Source organism: Meleagris gallopavo, chromosome 16, assembly GCF_905368555.1.
Source record: "Meleagris gallopavo chromosome 16, MGAL_WU_HG_1.1, whole genome shotgun sequence".
Taxonomy (NCBI): domain Eukaryota; kingdom Metazoa; phylum Chordata; class Aves; order Galliformes; family Phasianidae; genus Meleagris; species Meleagris gallopavo.
In genome coordinates, this window is record NC_139419.1 from 7,376,777 (window position 1) to 7,393,073 (window position 16,297).

The following is a 16,297-nucleotide window of genomic DNA, read 5'->3' on the forward strand; positions in this document are numbered from 1 at the left end:
CGGCCCCGATGGCCCCGGCGCGCACTTCCGCTTCCGGCGGAAGTGGTAATGGCGGCCGCCCGGCTCCTGCTGGCGGTGTCTGCGGGCGCTGCGTTGGGTGAGCGTGTGAGCGCTGCTGGTTTGTCCCTCCGCTCCTCCGCCCGTCCGCTAATTGTTCTCTGCCTGGCAGGTCTCCTCGCATCGGCGGGCAAGATGAAGATCGTGGAGGAACCGAACACGTTCGGGTAGGTGGCTGGTGCTCGTCGCGTCCGCGGCCCGTCCGCACCGGGCGGCCTCGAGTTGTGCCCGGCCGTTCCTCTGGAGCGGGGCGAGACTGACCGAGGTGTGGGGGTGCTGCTGTGGGCCCGCTGCCCGTGGCTGTAAATCTGGGGATGCTCAGGCAAGCCTGCGAGGAAGGAATTAAGGATTCTGATGGAAGGAAAGCAGGGCTTGAGCCAGCAGTGTGTGATTGCAGGCCAGAAGGCCGGCAGTTCCCAGGGCTGCATCAACAGAGGAGTGGCAACAGGCAGAGGAGTGGGCTTCTCCTCCTCTGCTCTGCCTTCGTGAGGCCCCACCTGCAGTAGCACGTCCAGACCCGGGGCCTCCAGCACAGGAAAGATGTGGAGTTTTGGAGTGGGTCCAGAGAAGGGCTGCTAAGGTGATCAGTGGGCTGGAGCACCTCTGATGACAGGGCGAAAGAGTTGGACTTGTTTAACTTGGAGAAGAAAAGGCTGTGGGGAGACCTCACTGGGGCCTTCCAGTACTTGAACGGAGCTTACAGGCAGGAGGGGGGCAGGGGGACCAGCTTTTTACATGATCTGATTGTGATAGGACAAGGGGGAATGGCTTTAAACCAAAAGAGGAGAGATTTAGGTTAGATGTAAGGAACAAATTCTTATTCAGAGAGTGGTGAGGCCCTGGCACAGGTTGCCCAGAAAACTGTAGATCCCCATCCCTGGCAATGCTCAAGGCCAGGCTGGATGGGATCGTGGGCAGCCTGATCTGGTGTGGAGCAGCCAGCCCGTGGCGGGGGGGTTGGAACCAGATGATCTTTAAGTTCTTCTCCAACTTAAGCTATTCTCTGATGGTGGAGGGTGTGGTAATAACTAGAAGCATAACTTAGTCTTTAACTTTTGTTCTTTCTAAAGGTTGAATAACCCCTTCTTGCCTCAAACTAATCGACTGCAGCCAAAGATGCCCCCTTCAGCAATATCAGGTATGTGTAAGCATTACCTTTTTGTACAGCTTTCATCATTTTCTGACAATTATTTGTAGAACAATCTACTTCAGATGCGTGCAGGCAAATACTAATTTTATTTGTCATTTTGTGGCCATCATGGAAAATAGACAAGGCCAAATATTTTTTATAAATTCTGAAGAATAGCTTAAGTTCTGGGTGTTCCAGGACCCGCTGTTGTTTGGACTGCTTTAGTCATGGTGCTCTCCTTATATTTTATTCTGTATTGTTTGAGCCAGTCACAGAACTTCTGATCTTTATTAAAGATCTTTTTTTTTCTTGAAACAATTGCTCAGTATCCTTGAGATTGTCACATAAAAGCCATCCTGGCATCTGATTTGAGTTTTTAATACTTGTTGGTTTAAAAAAATTCTAAGGCAAGTCTTGGAACAAGTCACAGAGGCTCAAAGCTGCAGTATAAATCCAACATTATAGCAAAACAAACAGGAATTTAGTATTTTCTAGATTCTGTGGGAGAAAGTGAGTCAACATACACTGAGTACAAAGACTGAGTAGTAGGAAATAACAGGAAATTGATTATGTTTTTAACTTTTAACCATAAGCACAAACATAAACCTCCTTACAAGTTCAAGTTCACCAAAGGGATTTTGGTATGGTGACACCAAATGGGGTTATGCTTACTTTCTTGTGGGATGTTCTATCAAACCAAATCAAATGCATAAATTCTGTATATGCAGCATGTGAAAGAGGAAGGAATTAGAAATGGAATTAATAATAGGGAGAATGCTGAACTGAAAGATGCCAAAAAGATCAGGAAGAAAGTTAGCAATGCAATAAAATATGCTTTTTCTGGATGTGGGAACTTAAATGTAGTCTAAAATTGGGAGTAATTTTGGAAACTGTAATCTGTGGTGAGGAACCTTCCCTTGCACAGTTATTTCATTGGCATGGAAAACTGGCACTTTTTATTTCACGAGACAGTCAGTGTAATAGTAACTGTAATTACACTTCTAGAACATGCATTCAGGAAACAGACACATGAGTATAATGCATTCCTCAGACACATGAAAATCCAATTTTGTTGTTATGTAGGGAGAGGATCCTGCTTGTTGAGATACAGATTGCATTTTGTAGAGATGCAAACCTTCTGGCCAAGACTATGATAGTAGTTTTGACTGCAGAACAGATGCAAGATCATAAGGTAATGAAAATGAAAATGGGAAGAAGAACCTGCCTACATCCCAGTGGTTAGGGCATTCTGGTGACAAGATTCTGGTGTTCTGATCTTCGCTTCTAGGAACACTTTTGTAGATCCTTGGTAAGAATTAGACTGTCCTGTCCTGGTAGTTGTAGGGTTGGAATCCAAGATGCTTTTACATTATCTGCTTTTGTAGTCTATTTTCTTGTGCTTCCCACAGAAATATTTTATTGTTCCTTGCAAAATTAGCTTAAACAAGTGACTTTGAAATAACTCCTGTAAACACATATTTCAGAACTTTTGGCCTTTTTTTTGAATGACAAGTTACCTGCATTGAATTACTTTGGTAGCAGTTCTACAGGAGCGTTGTTACTGCTGACCTGTTTGACAGGTTTATGCTGTTGAATACTGCTCAGATCAGATTGTGAAAGCCAACCGTGGTAAGGAATGGCCAGTTTGAGAATCTCAGTGGAACCCCAATATGTGACAGTCACTGTTCTGAGCAAAAGGGCTCTGTGGGTGTGTGTCTGAGCAGTTCAGCTGACTGAGAATGGAGACAGCTGTCAATAGTTGTATTGACTTCAGTTTTTCAATTTTGGTAATGTCTGCACTGATGATTCCTTTCATGGATCTGCTTTCCAGATATTTGTTTGTATACAGGTTTCTTGTTTCTTCTGTAGAGAGAGGCTAGAATCTTTCACTCAGTGTTGAAGGTAAAATATGTTAAACCTTATAAAGTAAACCAATATAGCAGTAGAGGGTACTTAAGGTAATGATGGAAAACACAAATTTCTTTATGCACAGCATAAGAATTTGTCCTATTCTGTACAGTTTTGTCACCACAATAACTTGCTGGAATTTAACCCAAAGCATTATTCTTCCTTGATGGTATTTTGTGGTGTTTTTAGGCCCTGTGCATCTCTTTAGGCTTGCTGGCAAGTGTTTCAGTTTTGTGGAATCCACGTGAGTAACAAATTTGGATATTTGATCATACATTTCTATTAGAAACAAACCAGTTCTTAATTCCCATCTGAAATATTTATTCTTTTTCCCTTTTCTCCCAAAGATATAAGTACGAGTTTTGTCCTTTCCATAATGTCACTCAGCATGAGCAGACTTTTCGATGGAATGCCTACAGTGGGATTTTAGGGTGAGGCTTTTAGACCTCTTATGTTTTATCTATGTTGATAATAGACTGTTTTATAGATTTTCAAAAAGAAGGCAGTTTTAAAATTGTTTCTTCTATTAGAACACTGTAGGACTCCAGGTGTTATGCATAGAAGTAAATCATCTTGAAATGCTTAGATATATATTTTTATATTTTTTAGATAAAAAGCAATGTCCTGTTTTAGCTGGAGGTTTATTAATAACCTATGCTGAGTTGAAAGGCTGATATGTTCGTGTGAGAAATCCATGCAATGTGTGATTAATGCTTATATTAACAGAAGTTTCATGTCTTTTAACAGTTTTCTCTTTGTTGTGTCAGTTCCTCAGATGGGGCATCAATAACTTCTCTGAGTGCCAAAATGCACCTCTGTGCACAGCAGTCAGTAAACCAGTATGAGATGAAAAGGGTACATCAAATCAGTGAGCTTATGACTAGCAGGTGTAGAGACCAATTGTAGCTGTTTCACCAGCACTAAAAGTCCTACAGGCAAATGGAGTTGCACTCAATACTAAGACAGCATGATGTGTTTGTTGCAAGATTGATCTGTAAACTATTCTGTTGACCTTAAACAAAGGTTTGTAAGCACAATACTTGGCAAACCAAAAGTTGATTCAAAACTGCTCTCAAAGTAATGTTGGTCTGGCCTGCGGAGCAGCTTGGATAACAAATTTCAGGGTTTGTAAGGTCTTGGCTATAAGGAACGGAAATAATAATGAAGCAAGGAAAATGAGGCATATACAATTAATTTGAACACAATGTAAGGCTATTCCTATATTTCTTCCTGAATTCCATGTTTTCCTTATCAGAAACATAAAGAGAGGTTTTGTTTTTCTAGAATCTGGCACGAATGGGAAATTGACAACAACACATTTGTTGGAATGTGGATGAGGGAAGGAGACTCATGTGAAACCAAGAGCAGACAGACGAAGGTATAACAACAAAATACCTACATTATGCTGATCTAGACATGTTGACTCTGCAGACAATTTTGTCACTCTACAAACTGAAATATTCCAACCTTGAAGAGAAGAGTTCATAGTTTAAGATATAATATAAAACAAAGATGGATTTCTGTAGCAGGTAGGTGAGTGGATGGAAGTAGTCAGAATTTTACCCTGATGTTAGATACTAAGTTTACTTAGGTACTCTTGTTGGTGACTTTTAACTCTTTTTTTTTTTTTTTTTTCTTTTTTTTTTTTCCCCCCATGATTGAGTGTAAAACTCTGGTATCATCACCACTGCTAAAGACATACAGTGCTTTATAGTTTGTGTCAGGAAAAATAAATTAAAAAATTTCTTTGATTCAAACTGCTAGTCTGTTGTGCGTAAGAACAACCAGCAAAAAGGAAGGAACAGAATTAGGCAGTTAACAACAGTATGCCAAGAAGCTAAGCAAGCCAAGTTCAGAAAGCATGCAGAAAGAATTAAGGAAGGAATAAAACAAATGGAAATAGAGTGGCTTCTGCCAGAGAAACCAACTAACTAGCAACAGATTGTGGTCTGAGTACAATTTGAAGGAAAAAGTAAAAATTCCTGTTTTGTCAAGTATTTAAAATGTTCCTTTTCACTTTCAAACAGACTTTGTGCCAAAAACCTGTTCAGCTAGAAGAATGTTTGAGACTTGTTCAATGTGTAGCACATGATTTGTGCAAGTCCTTGGTCATTTTATTCATTGAGGTTTTTCTTTTCCACTTTCCATTTCAGTGTGTTGTACAGTTTTAAGGATACAGTTAATTAATCCTCACTTTTCATTTAAACCTCATATTTCCTGGTGACATAGATGTCTGTCATGAAGGAGATCTAAAGATACTACAAAGTTTGAAACGGGCTCGTTTTCTTGTGGAAGGTGCTTAGATATTACAGTGATGATTGACAACATAATACTTGAGAGAGGTATCTGTGATTGGAGAGAGTGGGTAGAGATAAGGGGCAAAATATCTTAGCCAAGGTTAAAATGTTCTTTGCTGTGATTGAGGTGCCTTGTAAACATGTTTATTTCCCATTAGGACTACAGAAGGAGTTACTGTTCTTGTGTGACTTTAGATATTGTTATTCAGATCTTCCACTGGCATTTTGAACAGACTGGTGCCAAATGTCTAAAGATTAGAACACTTTTATAGTGACCGGATGGCTTTTGTTCTCTGTAACAGTAAAAAGAGGAGCCTGACGTCTAGTACCATAGCCAGAACTAAGATTTTTTTTAAATGAATTCTGCTTATGTTGGAGGAGGTTCTATGGGGTGTCCTATTCACCCTCCTTTTTACTCTCATTCTTTCCAGATCTGTACTTCTTGGGAGACCAGAGGAAAATGGTAGATGGGGATCATTTCCCATTACAGGAAGGCATCTTCATGTGTTTGAGAAAGTAACTCAATTTCTAAGATGTATTAGCTATGATTTCCTTTCAATTGGTGAAGGCAATGGAAGCTTTGAGACAAGAGTCTACATAGAAGTTCCTCTGTTAGCCTTAGAAGACAGGAAATTGATTGTCACCTGCTTAATGTGGAGGTGTTTCATTCACCTTTGTTTTTACTGATGTTTAGGTTCATCTTGTTTGTGGAAAGAGCAATAAATTGGCTTATGTATCTGAGCCAAGTACTTGTGTCTACTCCCTCACATTCGAGACTCCTCTTGTGTGCCATCCCCACTCTCTTTTGGGTAAGATTTAGGAAGTCATTTTTGCATGAAGAACCTGGCTTATTACACCAATTTCAGTGTGTGTGTTTTTAGGTCTTTTAAAGTTTGTAAGTTGATTTCAAAGAGAATTACATGTAACATAATGCTAAGTGTATTTAAATACCAGTCATTATAGCAGATACATCTTTCTCAATTAAATAGTCATTGCTAATAGAGAACCATTGACTGATACTTGCTGTTTTCTTGGACTAGCCATAGGAATCAGCCCTACAATATCTGCTCATTTATATACATTAAAAAAATATATACTTTTGACAAAGAAATATGGGACCTTCTAGTTGGAAATGAGATAAACTTGGTGACATTCTCCAAAAACATTAAGTCAGTGAATTGGAAGTTTAAAAGTTTGAAATTTAAAGCCAACTCTTGAAAGTTGCATGTGTGCTACCAGAAAAGCCCTTAACTAATAGAAGACACAGTTTGCCTTTCATTTTTCAGTTTATCCAACCCTGACTGAAGCACTACAAAGGAAATGGGATGAAGCAGAGCAGTCTCTGTATGATCAACTAATAACTGAGCAGGTTTGTTAATTTTTTTTGAACTCTATTTGTTAAAGAACAATTATTGTCTGATTGCGTTCTGTAGTTTCTTCTCTTGGAACAGATGCATTTATTTTGCCATTGGCAGATAGCACTACTTATGCTCTGTGATTGTTTATGAATCAATTGATAATTGTAATTTTTTATTTTATCTTATTTTATTTTTACAGTGAAGCTTGAGGAACTAGGGAAGGTACAGGGAGATGAGTATTAGGTAGATTTATGTACGATAACCTTAGAATCTTTCTTTTGTAGGGATACAAAAAAATACTGAAAGAGATTTTTGAGGAAGCAGGACTTCTGAAAGCAACAGAAGAAAAGGAAGCTGAGAAACAGAATACGAAAACAAGTCTGCAGTTTGAAACAGTGGATATGTGCAATAAGGTACAGAGTATAATATTTACAATGTGAAATTAATTTTCCACCTTTTTACTGTATGATTCATAACATAACCTCCATGTTATTATATATCTTCGGAGAGCCAGAGCACCTTTCTGTATTTTCCTTTCTTAGGAATACAAGAAACTTTCTGAAGAAATAAAAATCCTTAAAGATTTATTAAGTCAGCACAATATTGCATACAAAGGAAGTTCTGGTGAGTTTTTTGTCATTTTTTCGCACTATTTTCTATTCAGAATGAGTATATTATTAGATATATATACATTATACATATTGTTTTTGGCTATATGGATTAAGTAATCATACATGCAGGTCTCTGTCAACAGAGATTTTAAAGCATGTCTAGGTCTTGATTCCTGCACATAGGAGACTTCTTTTGCTCCCAGGAAGTCTCTTGATTACTTGACATTGACAAAATACTGCTGTTATCATAATTAAAGTTTGTCTCCAATACTTCATATGCCAAAGAAAATGTGCGTTAAAGCACCCATAGTTCATAAGCATGTTTTATATAACCTTGCTTTATGAATAGTCAGCCACAAGGGCTTCTCCAGGAGCACTTGAAATGCTTTCTGTATCTGAATTGCTTTCATTCTTCCTTAGTCACCTCTTTTCCTCTGTTTGATTTCTGTTAGATAAGTGTCTCATACAGTTCTGAGAAAGAATGACTGTTGGATGCTGGCTATGAAGTAGCAAAGTTTATCTGGATTAATTTCAGACTTTTTTTTTCCTCCATTCCTTCTAATCCATCATGCTCATTATTACACGACCTGATTGTTTGAGGAGTAATTAATTTCCCTGAATTAGATGTATAGCTTGCGTGCTCAGAATTGACACCTCAAGAAACCGACAAGCTTTTGGGTGACATAGCTAACTTCTTCCTGTTTTGAGGAAGTTTCTTTTAACTTGTAGATGACTTCTTCTAGGAAAATCTTTGCAAAATGTGTTATTCACATGTTTTAGCTGCTTAACTCGTGCAGTATTTCTGTCAGCCTGTGTGGTAGCTTATTTAATTATTGCAGATTAGAACTCTAATCAAAAGAACTCGTGGCTTACTCAAGCTGACTTATTTCAAAACTATTCAGTGTGTTCTGTCACAAGAATATTTGTGTTTAAATGTGGTAATAACTTCTGTCTTTAACTGAATGTCACAGCTGAAAACACCAGTGTTGAACATGTAAATCACAAATGGGCGACTGCAGAGACAACTGTGCTTAACGGGTCAACGAATGCTGAACATCTGCATGGTGGTGCAGGAATTTAGAGTGATGCTGTGTGAAAGAACTTGCGTGGTAAACAGCAATTTGATACGGAATGTCAAGCAAGTCGAATGTGTATCACGACACTATGATGATTTAACTCTTGTGGATATTCTTTACTTCCTCAATTTCTGTCCTAAAGCAGAGGCAACAGTGGAATGTCAGTGCCATCTACTGACACCAGCCGGCGAGTTTCAGAAAACACTGATGAGAGTAATTTGAGGCTGCTGTGGAGCCAAGGTTTACAGATTGTATCTCCGTTCTCAGCTTCGTTATTTTCTTTAATACAGCGTGCTAAGAGGCAGCGTAAATACAAAACAGCCCCAGAGCACTGCTCTGAGGTGTTGTACAAAAGGTATTGGGCAGTATTCAGAACGTGCTATTTCATCTGTATGCTAAACCAAAGGGTTTCTTATCAGACTTTAGGGAAAGTCATGAATAAATAATGCACAGAATGCATCCAGCTCCGCTCAGAGGCTGGTGTGATCTGTGGATAAGGTGACTGCTGCTTAGGAGCTGGAGAGCTGCGCTGAAAACACTCGATTGTTACAGAAGAGTAGTTGTGTGAATACGCTGCAGTTCTCTGTCACGGAATAAAACGGATTGTTCTCCCACAACCTGTGGAAACTTGTGAAAGCCGGCTGCACCCAGCGCGCCCCCCCACGGCTGCACCTTCCCGCTCTGCCCGCCCCTCGCGCGCCCCCCGCTTCCGGTCGCTGCATCCCAGCAGCGCTCGAGCGTCCCCCTGCGGCCGGCACGAGCATGCTCACCGCGTGCAGCGCTGAGGCCGCACTTCCGCTTCCGGGCGGCGTGGGGAGGAGAGCGGAGGGATGAGCTGGGCGCGGGGCGGCTGGCGGTGAGGAGGCGGGCTGGGCGCAGGGATCCGGGAGCCGACAATCCCGCACCTCTGACTCGCGTGTCTTTGCAGGGCGCGGTGCACCTTGCTCCTGCCCGGCCCCCGGAGGTGGCTGGCGGGGCGGCGTAGCACCGAGGGCTCAGCTAAAGCGGATCCAGAGTGCGAGGGACCCATCCCCTTCTCTTCCAGCAAGGCCAGCCCGCAGGTGTGGAGCGTCAACCAGTCTATGGGGAGTGACCACCAGAGGCCGTGGGTGAAGGTGCTGCCCCTCAGCCTGCTGTGCAGCGGGCTGTTGCTGTGGTGTGCGTTTAGGGAAAAAACGGAGATTGACGAGCGACTGGAAGTCCTGTTATCTGATCAGTTCGTGGACCCTTTAGATGCGGCACAACAAAGCGATGCTCCTTCGCAGATACAGAAGGAGAGATGATGAGCGCACCTGTGGTGAAGGAGCTGCCAAAAGTGCAACTGCTTAAAGGCTGCTCCCGCACTTGATTTGGAAAATGTTTTTTCCGTCCTACCACCAGCCTTATCTTGCAAACAGGATTTATTTACCTTGCTGCTTTTTGTTTGTCTTTACTTAGCAGCTTACAGCAATCGCAGAAGGAATAGTCCTTTTCTGTGTTGCATGGCAGAGATGGACAGGATGTATTGCAAACCTGCGTGTATTTATAGATATGTTGTGTTCAACTCGTTTTTTTTTTTTCTTGATTGCACAGCATATTAAAATATCGAAGCTGTATGTCTGGAATTTGGTTGCTGAAGGTGACCTTCGGCTGGCACTCTGCTAGTGTGGAGTGCATGGAGTGCATTCACATAATATTGCGGACACTTGTATTAATGTATGATGGATTCATGTTCAGATTACTTTGTAATTCTACCAAACAATGCAGGATTTACTTAATGCACCGTTAGTCCTAGTTTTCTGCAGTTTAAGATGTTTGACTTGCCTAACTTCAATGGTCAGTGCTAAGGTGGGAATTTTGCAGGAACTGTAAGTTGTTGACCTGCATCAGAGCAGGGAGGGAGCTCCTAATTTCACAGACAGCTTAGTATCTAACTTCTATCTATCTAACTTCTATCTATTTGCAGATATTCTGGAGGCTTGCCTGGGAGAGGAGGGAGAACGCACTGCTGTGACTTAGTTCTCTTTCAAGTTAGATGTATTTTTTTTTAGGCTTTCCTCTGTAAAGATATAAAACTTCTGTGCGACTGAAGTCCTTCATTAAAAATCAAACAAATCCCCACAGCACGGCAGGAGGGGTAACACCGAGTAACGGAGCAGAGGGCTAGCAAGCACTGCTTTCTCAAAGGCAGTAAAGCGTCCTGTTTTTGCGCGTGCGATGCGGTAGGTGACTTCAAGATTCTCCGCGAAGCTTTTCAGCTGTTTGGGAAGTGAAAAACGCCGGGCTGCCAGCTGGAGGAGCCGCGCTGTCGCTGCCAGAAGCCGCAGCCGGCGCAGTTGCGCGCGCACCGCTCGCAGGGCGGGACGGGGCGGGGCCGCCCGCTGAGGGGAGGAGCGGGGCGGGCCGCGCAAGCGCCCTGCCGGCCGCTGGGGACGATGCCGTCCGTTTCGAAAGCGGTGTCGCGGGGCGGAGGGTCTGGCGGGACCCCGCAGACCGAGCAGCCGACGCATTATACGTAGGTACCGCGTTCTAGAGGCGGCCTGCTTCGCGGAGCCCGGCGCTGCGCGGGAAGGGCTCCGGGCTCCGAGGCGGAGGGCCCGGCCGAGCGCCAGGCCCGATACGCGCGGCCTCCTGCTCTGCCGGCGGGGCTGAACGGCGGGCCTCGCTCCGCTTCTTTCCCGGCTCCGGCCGCCGCGGTTAGGAGGCCCGGCTGTGTGGGCCGGGTGGAGGCGCGGGATGCCGGTGTGGCGGTGTTGGCGTCCCGCTCGCGTAGGACCTGCGCTGCCCGCAGACGCCGCCTAACGTAGATCCGAGTGTCGTCGTGTCCCAGCACTCGCAGGCAGGATCCTGCTGTGTAGCCCGGCTTTGGACATCTAAAAGTTCTGTTCCCGTTCTTTTCCCACAGTCCAGATCAGTTTAAAGAACTCAGAACTGAAAGACGCACCTTGTAACTCTGTGCCATTACATCCTCCATGCTTTCTGAGCGGCTGAGAGCTTAGAGATGCCCTTTATTCTCTCCAGCCCTTTCCCTGCCCGATGCCTTCAGTCCCCTGTACCTGGTAGACGTGCTGCACCCTTCTTGAGACCTCTGGGAAATCTGAGGTTCTGTGAAGTCCCCAAGTACTCCTTCCAATGCAAGTACTCTGTAACCTTAGAGATGTAATGCATTTGTTCAACTGGCCAATGGATATATAAACTGAGATGGGAAGGAGTGCTCTCTTGCATCCTTTGACAAAGAATACAGTAATGCCCAGTCTGGTGTGATCGTGATATGCAATGAAAAGGCTCAGACTTCCTAAATAGCTTTTGTGCTCGAGGTGTCCATGAAGGGCTGTCCTACTTGCTTCGATTCTATGGTTCTGTCAACCTGATCCAGCTGTAGATGTCCCTGTTCATTGTTGGACTAGATGACCTATAAGGGTCTCTTTCAACTCAAACAATTCTGTGATTCTACTCCTAAATAATTTTCAGAGAGACATTTAAATTGTCCCAATGCAAACCTAACACTCCCTAAAATAAGTTTGCTGAATTCCCTCGCACGGCCCCTGCTAATCTTTTTAAACTACTTTCAGTCCTCTAGCTTTCTGTAGAGTGCCCACATTCTGAGGATTATTGTGATTAAGTGCCTGGTTAAGCTAGGAGTGCTTTTTAGCTAAAATAGCCTTTATTGTTGTGTGACAGCAAGCCATATGAATGCTTATTCAGGTACCTTGATGGATTTATAATCTCTGTGTAGTGGTTACTTAGGGCAAAATTCTGAATGCTGCGTTTTTTAAAATTTATTTGTTTGATTTTTAACTCAATTACATGATGTAGAATAATGTGCCAGACATTCTGCTGTATTTTATTTGTAACACATCTGTCATCAGAAATGAAATCACTCATTCAGAAGCATTCATTCAGCTGTTAAATGGTTAATTACGCATAGGAGCTAAAACAGTGTGCAGGTACATTTGTAAAATATTTACGGGCTAAATGCACTGAATTGTCCAGTGCCCTGTTAGTACTGTAAAGATGTGCCTCCGATAAGATAAACTTGTAACACAGTTTAATTTTTTTAGGTATCTAAAGGAATTTAGGACAGAGCAGTGCCCTCTATTTTTGCAGCACAAGTGTACCCAGCACAGACCATTTACCTGTTTTCATTGGCATTTCCTAAATCAGCGTCGTCGTAGACCTATACGAAGGCGTGATGGAACTTTTAACTACAGTCCCGATGTTTATTGTACAAAATATGATGAGACTACAGGAATCTGCCCAGATGGAGATGAGTAAGTGATTTCTTTCAGTCCCTAGGTGTTTATAGTATTAATGGCTTTACAGAAAGATGTTAATTTTTTCTTAGCAAAAATGATTGAGAGGATCCTGCAGTTTGACTGAGAGAACTTTTTGTGAATGACTTGTGAGTTTTTGGTATGTACTCTTTTATGTAAGCATGTGTTCTTTAGGATGTCATGGAGTTAGAGCTATCTTACTGTTTTGTAACCATTTTGAAAGCAGAATGTAAGAAGTTTGTTTTCTCCTAGTATTGTTCCTGTTGTCCCTGAACATTTTTTGGCAGTTGTGTTTTTCTCCTGACAGTTTTGAAATATTATGTGCAAACTGCACTGAGTAGGGGCTGACGGGCTATAAAGGAGAAGGACTGTCTTGTGATGGCTCTGCAGAGAGGGAAAAAGGAAGTTTTTTACCCAGAGGGTGGTGACGCACTGGAACAGGTTGCCCAAGGAGGTTGTGGATGCCCCATCCCTGGAGGCATTCAAGGCCAGGCTGGATGTGGCTTTGGGCAGCCTGGTCTGGTGGTTGGCGACCATACATATAACAAGGGGATTGAAACTGGATGATCATTGTGGTCCTTTTCAACCCAGGCCATTCTGTGATTCTTTGAAGGCGTTCATATATTGGTTACCTGAGTAGACCATTAGGGTTTGCTTTTCCATGGACACATGTCTCTTCTGGGTAAAGGCCACAGGAATCATGGGGAGAGGGTGAAGCTTTGTGGAGATAGGAGTGAGCAAATGGTATGACAGGCAGGCATGTATAGAGGAGCTGGGTATATTGTGGTCGTATAACATAGAGGAACTAGCTTCATCTGCAGTGATGGAAGCAAGGAAAGACTTCTGACAGGAAAAAAAAATCAAAACAGAAAAACAGACAGGAAATATGTAGTTATGCTGCTCACATGTTTTAAAATGTGAAGACAGTTATTTTGGTTATTGCAGTGCTTAGCAGCTCTTATCACGGATCAGATATCTTTTGTGTTCCAGGCTGTAGTCACAGAAGAAAAAAAGGTGGAATTTTCCCCCAGGAGTTACAAACTAAACAACAGGTGACAAGTGAAGGTAAACAACAAAGAAGTAGTAGGCAGCATGACAATATTTAGAATTGTACCTAAGCAGAACAAAAAGCAAAAAATGTCTTTGGGGATGATTTAAAAGAAAACAGTTATGTACCTCTTCAGGTATTTGTAAAGCACCCATGAACATGAGCAGTTCTTGTTTGAATATCAACAAGAGGATAATGGATGCTCATGTCATTTTGTTGACTGGGCACAAAAATTAACTTTTCATTACTGAATGATAGATAGTGGTACTAAAGGAAGAAAAAAAAAAAGCAGTCTTTTAAAAGAATGTTAGCAGAGCAAGATTGCACTGGTAGAAGCAAATAAGGGGATGCTTCAAGAGCTGAGAAGTGAGATGAAAGCTCATGCAATCCTTTGCTGTAGTTGTAGATGGCATAATTGAGTCTTAGGCCAAAGAAAACATAAGACTCTTGAGAGAGCTCATATTTCTTTATCAGCTTGTTTTTGGAATCTGTTTTGCCTTTACATGGGAAAAATTGTGACCTGAGTATTTCTCCCTCTCGCTGTGCATGGAAGGAGCTGTGTTTTGTCTGACAAAATATCTGAATTCCATAATTCTCTCTTTTTAAGCATTCATTTGAATGTAATTGGAGGCTTTAACATTTTATGAGACATCTTCGGATTGGTAATTTCTCTAGGGAAAGAGCCCAGATATCTAAGCAAAAATGCTTGCCATCCACTAAGGGGCCGCTGACACAGAGATGAGCAGTGAGTTGTGAACCTGTACGCTTTGGACTGGGAGACATTTAATTCTTGTTTTCAACAGGAACCAGCAAAATTAAACAGATGAAAACGGAGGAGTGAGCATTAAGCATAAGACTGAGACAATATTCTCACCTATGTGCTGTGCACATGTAGTAATTTGTAACGAACAATCTGCTAGTATGTTTTCCCACTTAACTCCTGCACAAATTCTGCTAGTGGCGGGACAGCTAGCAATAGTCAACATAATTTCAAATTGCAATTTCATTTGTTTCAACTTCAGTACAAGACTAGAGTCTGTCTGATACTTCTGCCAGCCCTAACAGCTTTCTCATTTTTCTGTATCAGTAGCAATTCTAGCAGAACGGGAAGGCTGCACAGTGCTGATCATACATCACAAAGCATTTCTTACGAAGTTCAGCTGAGTCACCAAAATGCCTCCAACAAAAATTGCATCCCATCTGTCTTTTCACGCAGAACCAGGAAGTGTGAATGAACTACTTCCAGATCTTGATTGTTGGTTGTGTTTTGTCTTACACTGAAAGAATGAGATGTAGCACTGAATTTGGTATGCTTACTCTTCTTACTAATTAATTCTGTTGGGATTTAAAGAGGTATAAGTAAACTCACTGGCTGCAACCCATTTGTAACAGCAGCAGGACCAATGCATTGAGAAGATGTCACAAAAAGAGGATTGCTCTCCTGTCTCTAAAGACATAGGCTCACAGAAAAACTCCACAAAGGAGGGATCTCCAGGAAGAGATCCTTCTGTGGGGGGCAGTCAGCCCTTAAGTGAGGCCTTAAGGTCTCCCAATTGCACAGGTTGAATTGCTTCCAGGGCTGACTGGTCTCTTCTTCCAGGTGCTCAATCAGTGGTTCAGGCTGTGACTTAGAAGTTCCCATACACCATTTACACCAACACTCTTGATTGAGTGTTTTAAAATTTCTAAAAGAAAGAAGCTTGCATCTTAGAAATCATAAGTATCAATTCTTGGAAATCAGTTCAAGCTACAGGTATCTTAGCAGTATAGGAAAAATTTAGCGTTTTGATTTTAATATATAAATAGACTTGTAAGTTTTTGCAAGTAAATTGCTTAATCTGTTTTCTAAATAATCTTCTTAGAACATGGTAAGCAAAGCTTAGGCCAACGTCATTCTTACGAATGCTAAACTCTGCTTAGTACTTCATCATTCTCCCTCTGTCTGCAAGAACATCTTTCTGTGGGGTTTTCTATTTGTTGTTCTGTACCACACCCCAAGTTTTTTATGTAGTTTCTTTTTACTTCAGGATGCGAGAAAGTAATTTTTGTAGAGAAGTATTTTTTCAAACCCAGCAGTGACCAAAATTAATTGCACTGAGGTAAACCTGGGGAGAACAGACACATCTGCATAAGCATTTTTTCCCTATTTGTTTACAACTGATAGAATTATAATCCATACATGATGTTAATGACTTAGAGTACAGACCAGGCCTCACAGAGTTGTTCGTTGAAAATGGTTAGTATACCTACAAAGATTTATTGCTGGTACAGGAATTTTTCTCTTACTTTTTGTAGAGAAGTCAATTTAAGTTTGCTTTCAGGCTATTCAAGAAGTTCTGTGCCTATAAGGATCAGGCAGAACAAAACATCATGATATCTCAAGTACCCCTTGACTGTAAATAACTGTAGCATTTAAAAAACAAAACAAACAGTAAACAATTTTCTTGTAGTAAGGAAATGCCTTAAGCTTGTATCAGTATGGACAATGACATTTCTCAGTTCAGGTGTTGCTTTCTTACATGGGTGTTTGCTGTATTTATTAAGGGTATCTTTGTAAGCT

The 16,297-nt window shown here is 41.9% G+C and overlaps 3 protein-coding genes across 7 annotated transcripts in view; all 3 read left to right on the forward strand.

The window, feature by feature from the left end:
* The first annotated feature begins 22 nt into the window (after window positions 1-22).
* GNPTG (N-acetylglucosamine-1-phosphate transferase subunit gamma) lies at window positions 23-9,053 on the forward strand. Of its 2 annotated transcripts, XM_010719485.4 has the most exons (11): window positions 23-97; window positions 170-224; window positions 1,128-1,195; window positions 3,284-3,338; window positions 3,442-3,525; window positions 4,379-4,472; window positions 6,086-6,200; window positions 6,678-6,760; window positions 7,034-7,162; window positions 7,292-7,373; window positions 8,332-9,053. In XM_010719485.4, exons 1-11 carry the CDS (start codon window positions 49-51, stop codon window positions 8,439-8,441), a joined length of 924 nt encoding a protein of 307 aa, XP_010717787.2. In that variant the 5' UTR covers window positions 23-48; the 3' UTR covers window positions 8,442-9,053. The 2 variants fall into 2 exon arrangements, with proteins under 2 accessions (XP_010717787.2, XP_085093449.1); XM_085237323.1 differs by having other exon boundaries at window positions 34-224.
* Window positions 9,054-9,119: 66 nt separating this feature from the next.
* Window positions 9,120-10,031, forward strand: UQCC4 (ubiquinol-cytochrome c reductase complex assembly factor 4). Its single transcript, XM_085237333.1, has 2 exons — window positions 9,120-9,292; window positions 9,365-10,031. The coding sequence occupies exons 1-2, from the start codon at window positions 9,267-9,269 to the stop codon at window positions 9,717-9,719; spliced, it is 381 nt and encodes a 126-aa protein (XP_085093459.1). The 5' UTR covers window positions 9,120-9,266; the 3' UTR covers window positions 9,720-10,031.
* Window positions 10,032-10,181: 150 nt separating this feature from the next.
* UNKL (unk like zinc finger) overlaps window positions 10,182-16,297 on the forward strand; it is a 32,459-nt gene continuing 26,343 nt past the window's right edge. For all 4 annotated transcript variants that reach the window (XR_014886743.1, XM_085237317.1, XM_085237318.1 and 1 more), the window contains exons 1-2: window positions 10,182-10,930; window positions 12,477-12,686. Coding sequence is in view for 3 of the 4 variants with exons in the window: in XM_085237317.1 (XP_085093443.1) it covers window positions 10,851-10,930; window positions 12,477-12,686 (290 nt within the window). In the remaining variant the exon portion in view is untranslated. The remainder of the gene's footprint in view (window positions 10,931-12,476; window positions 12,687-16,297) is intronic.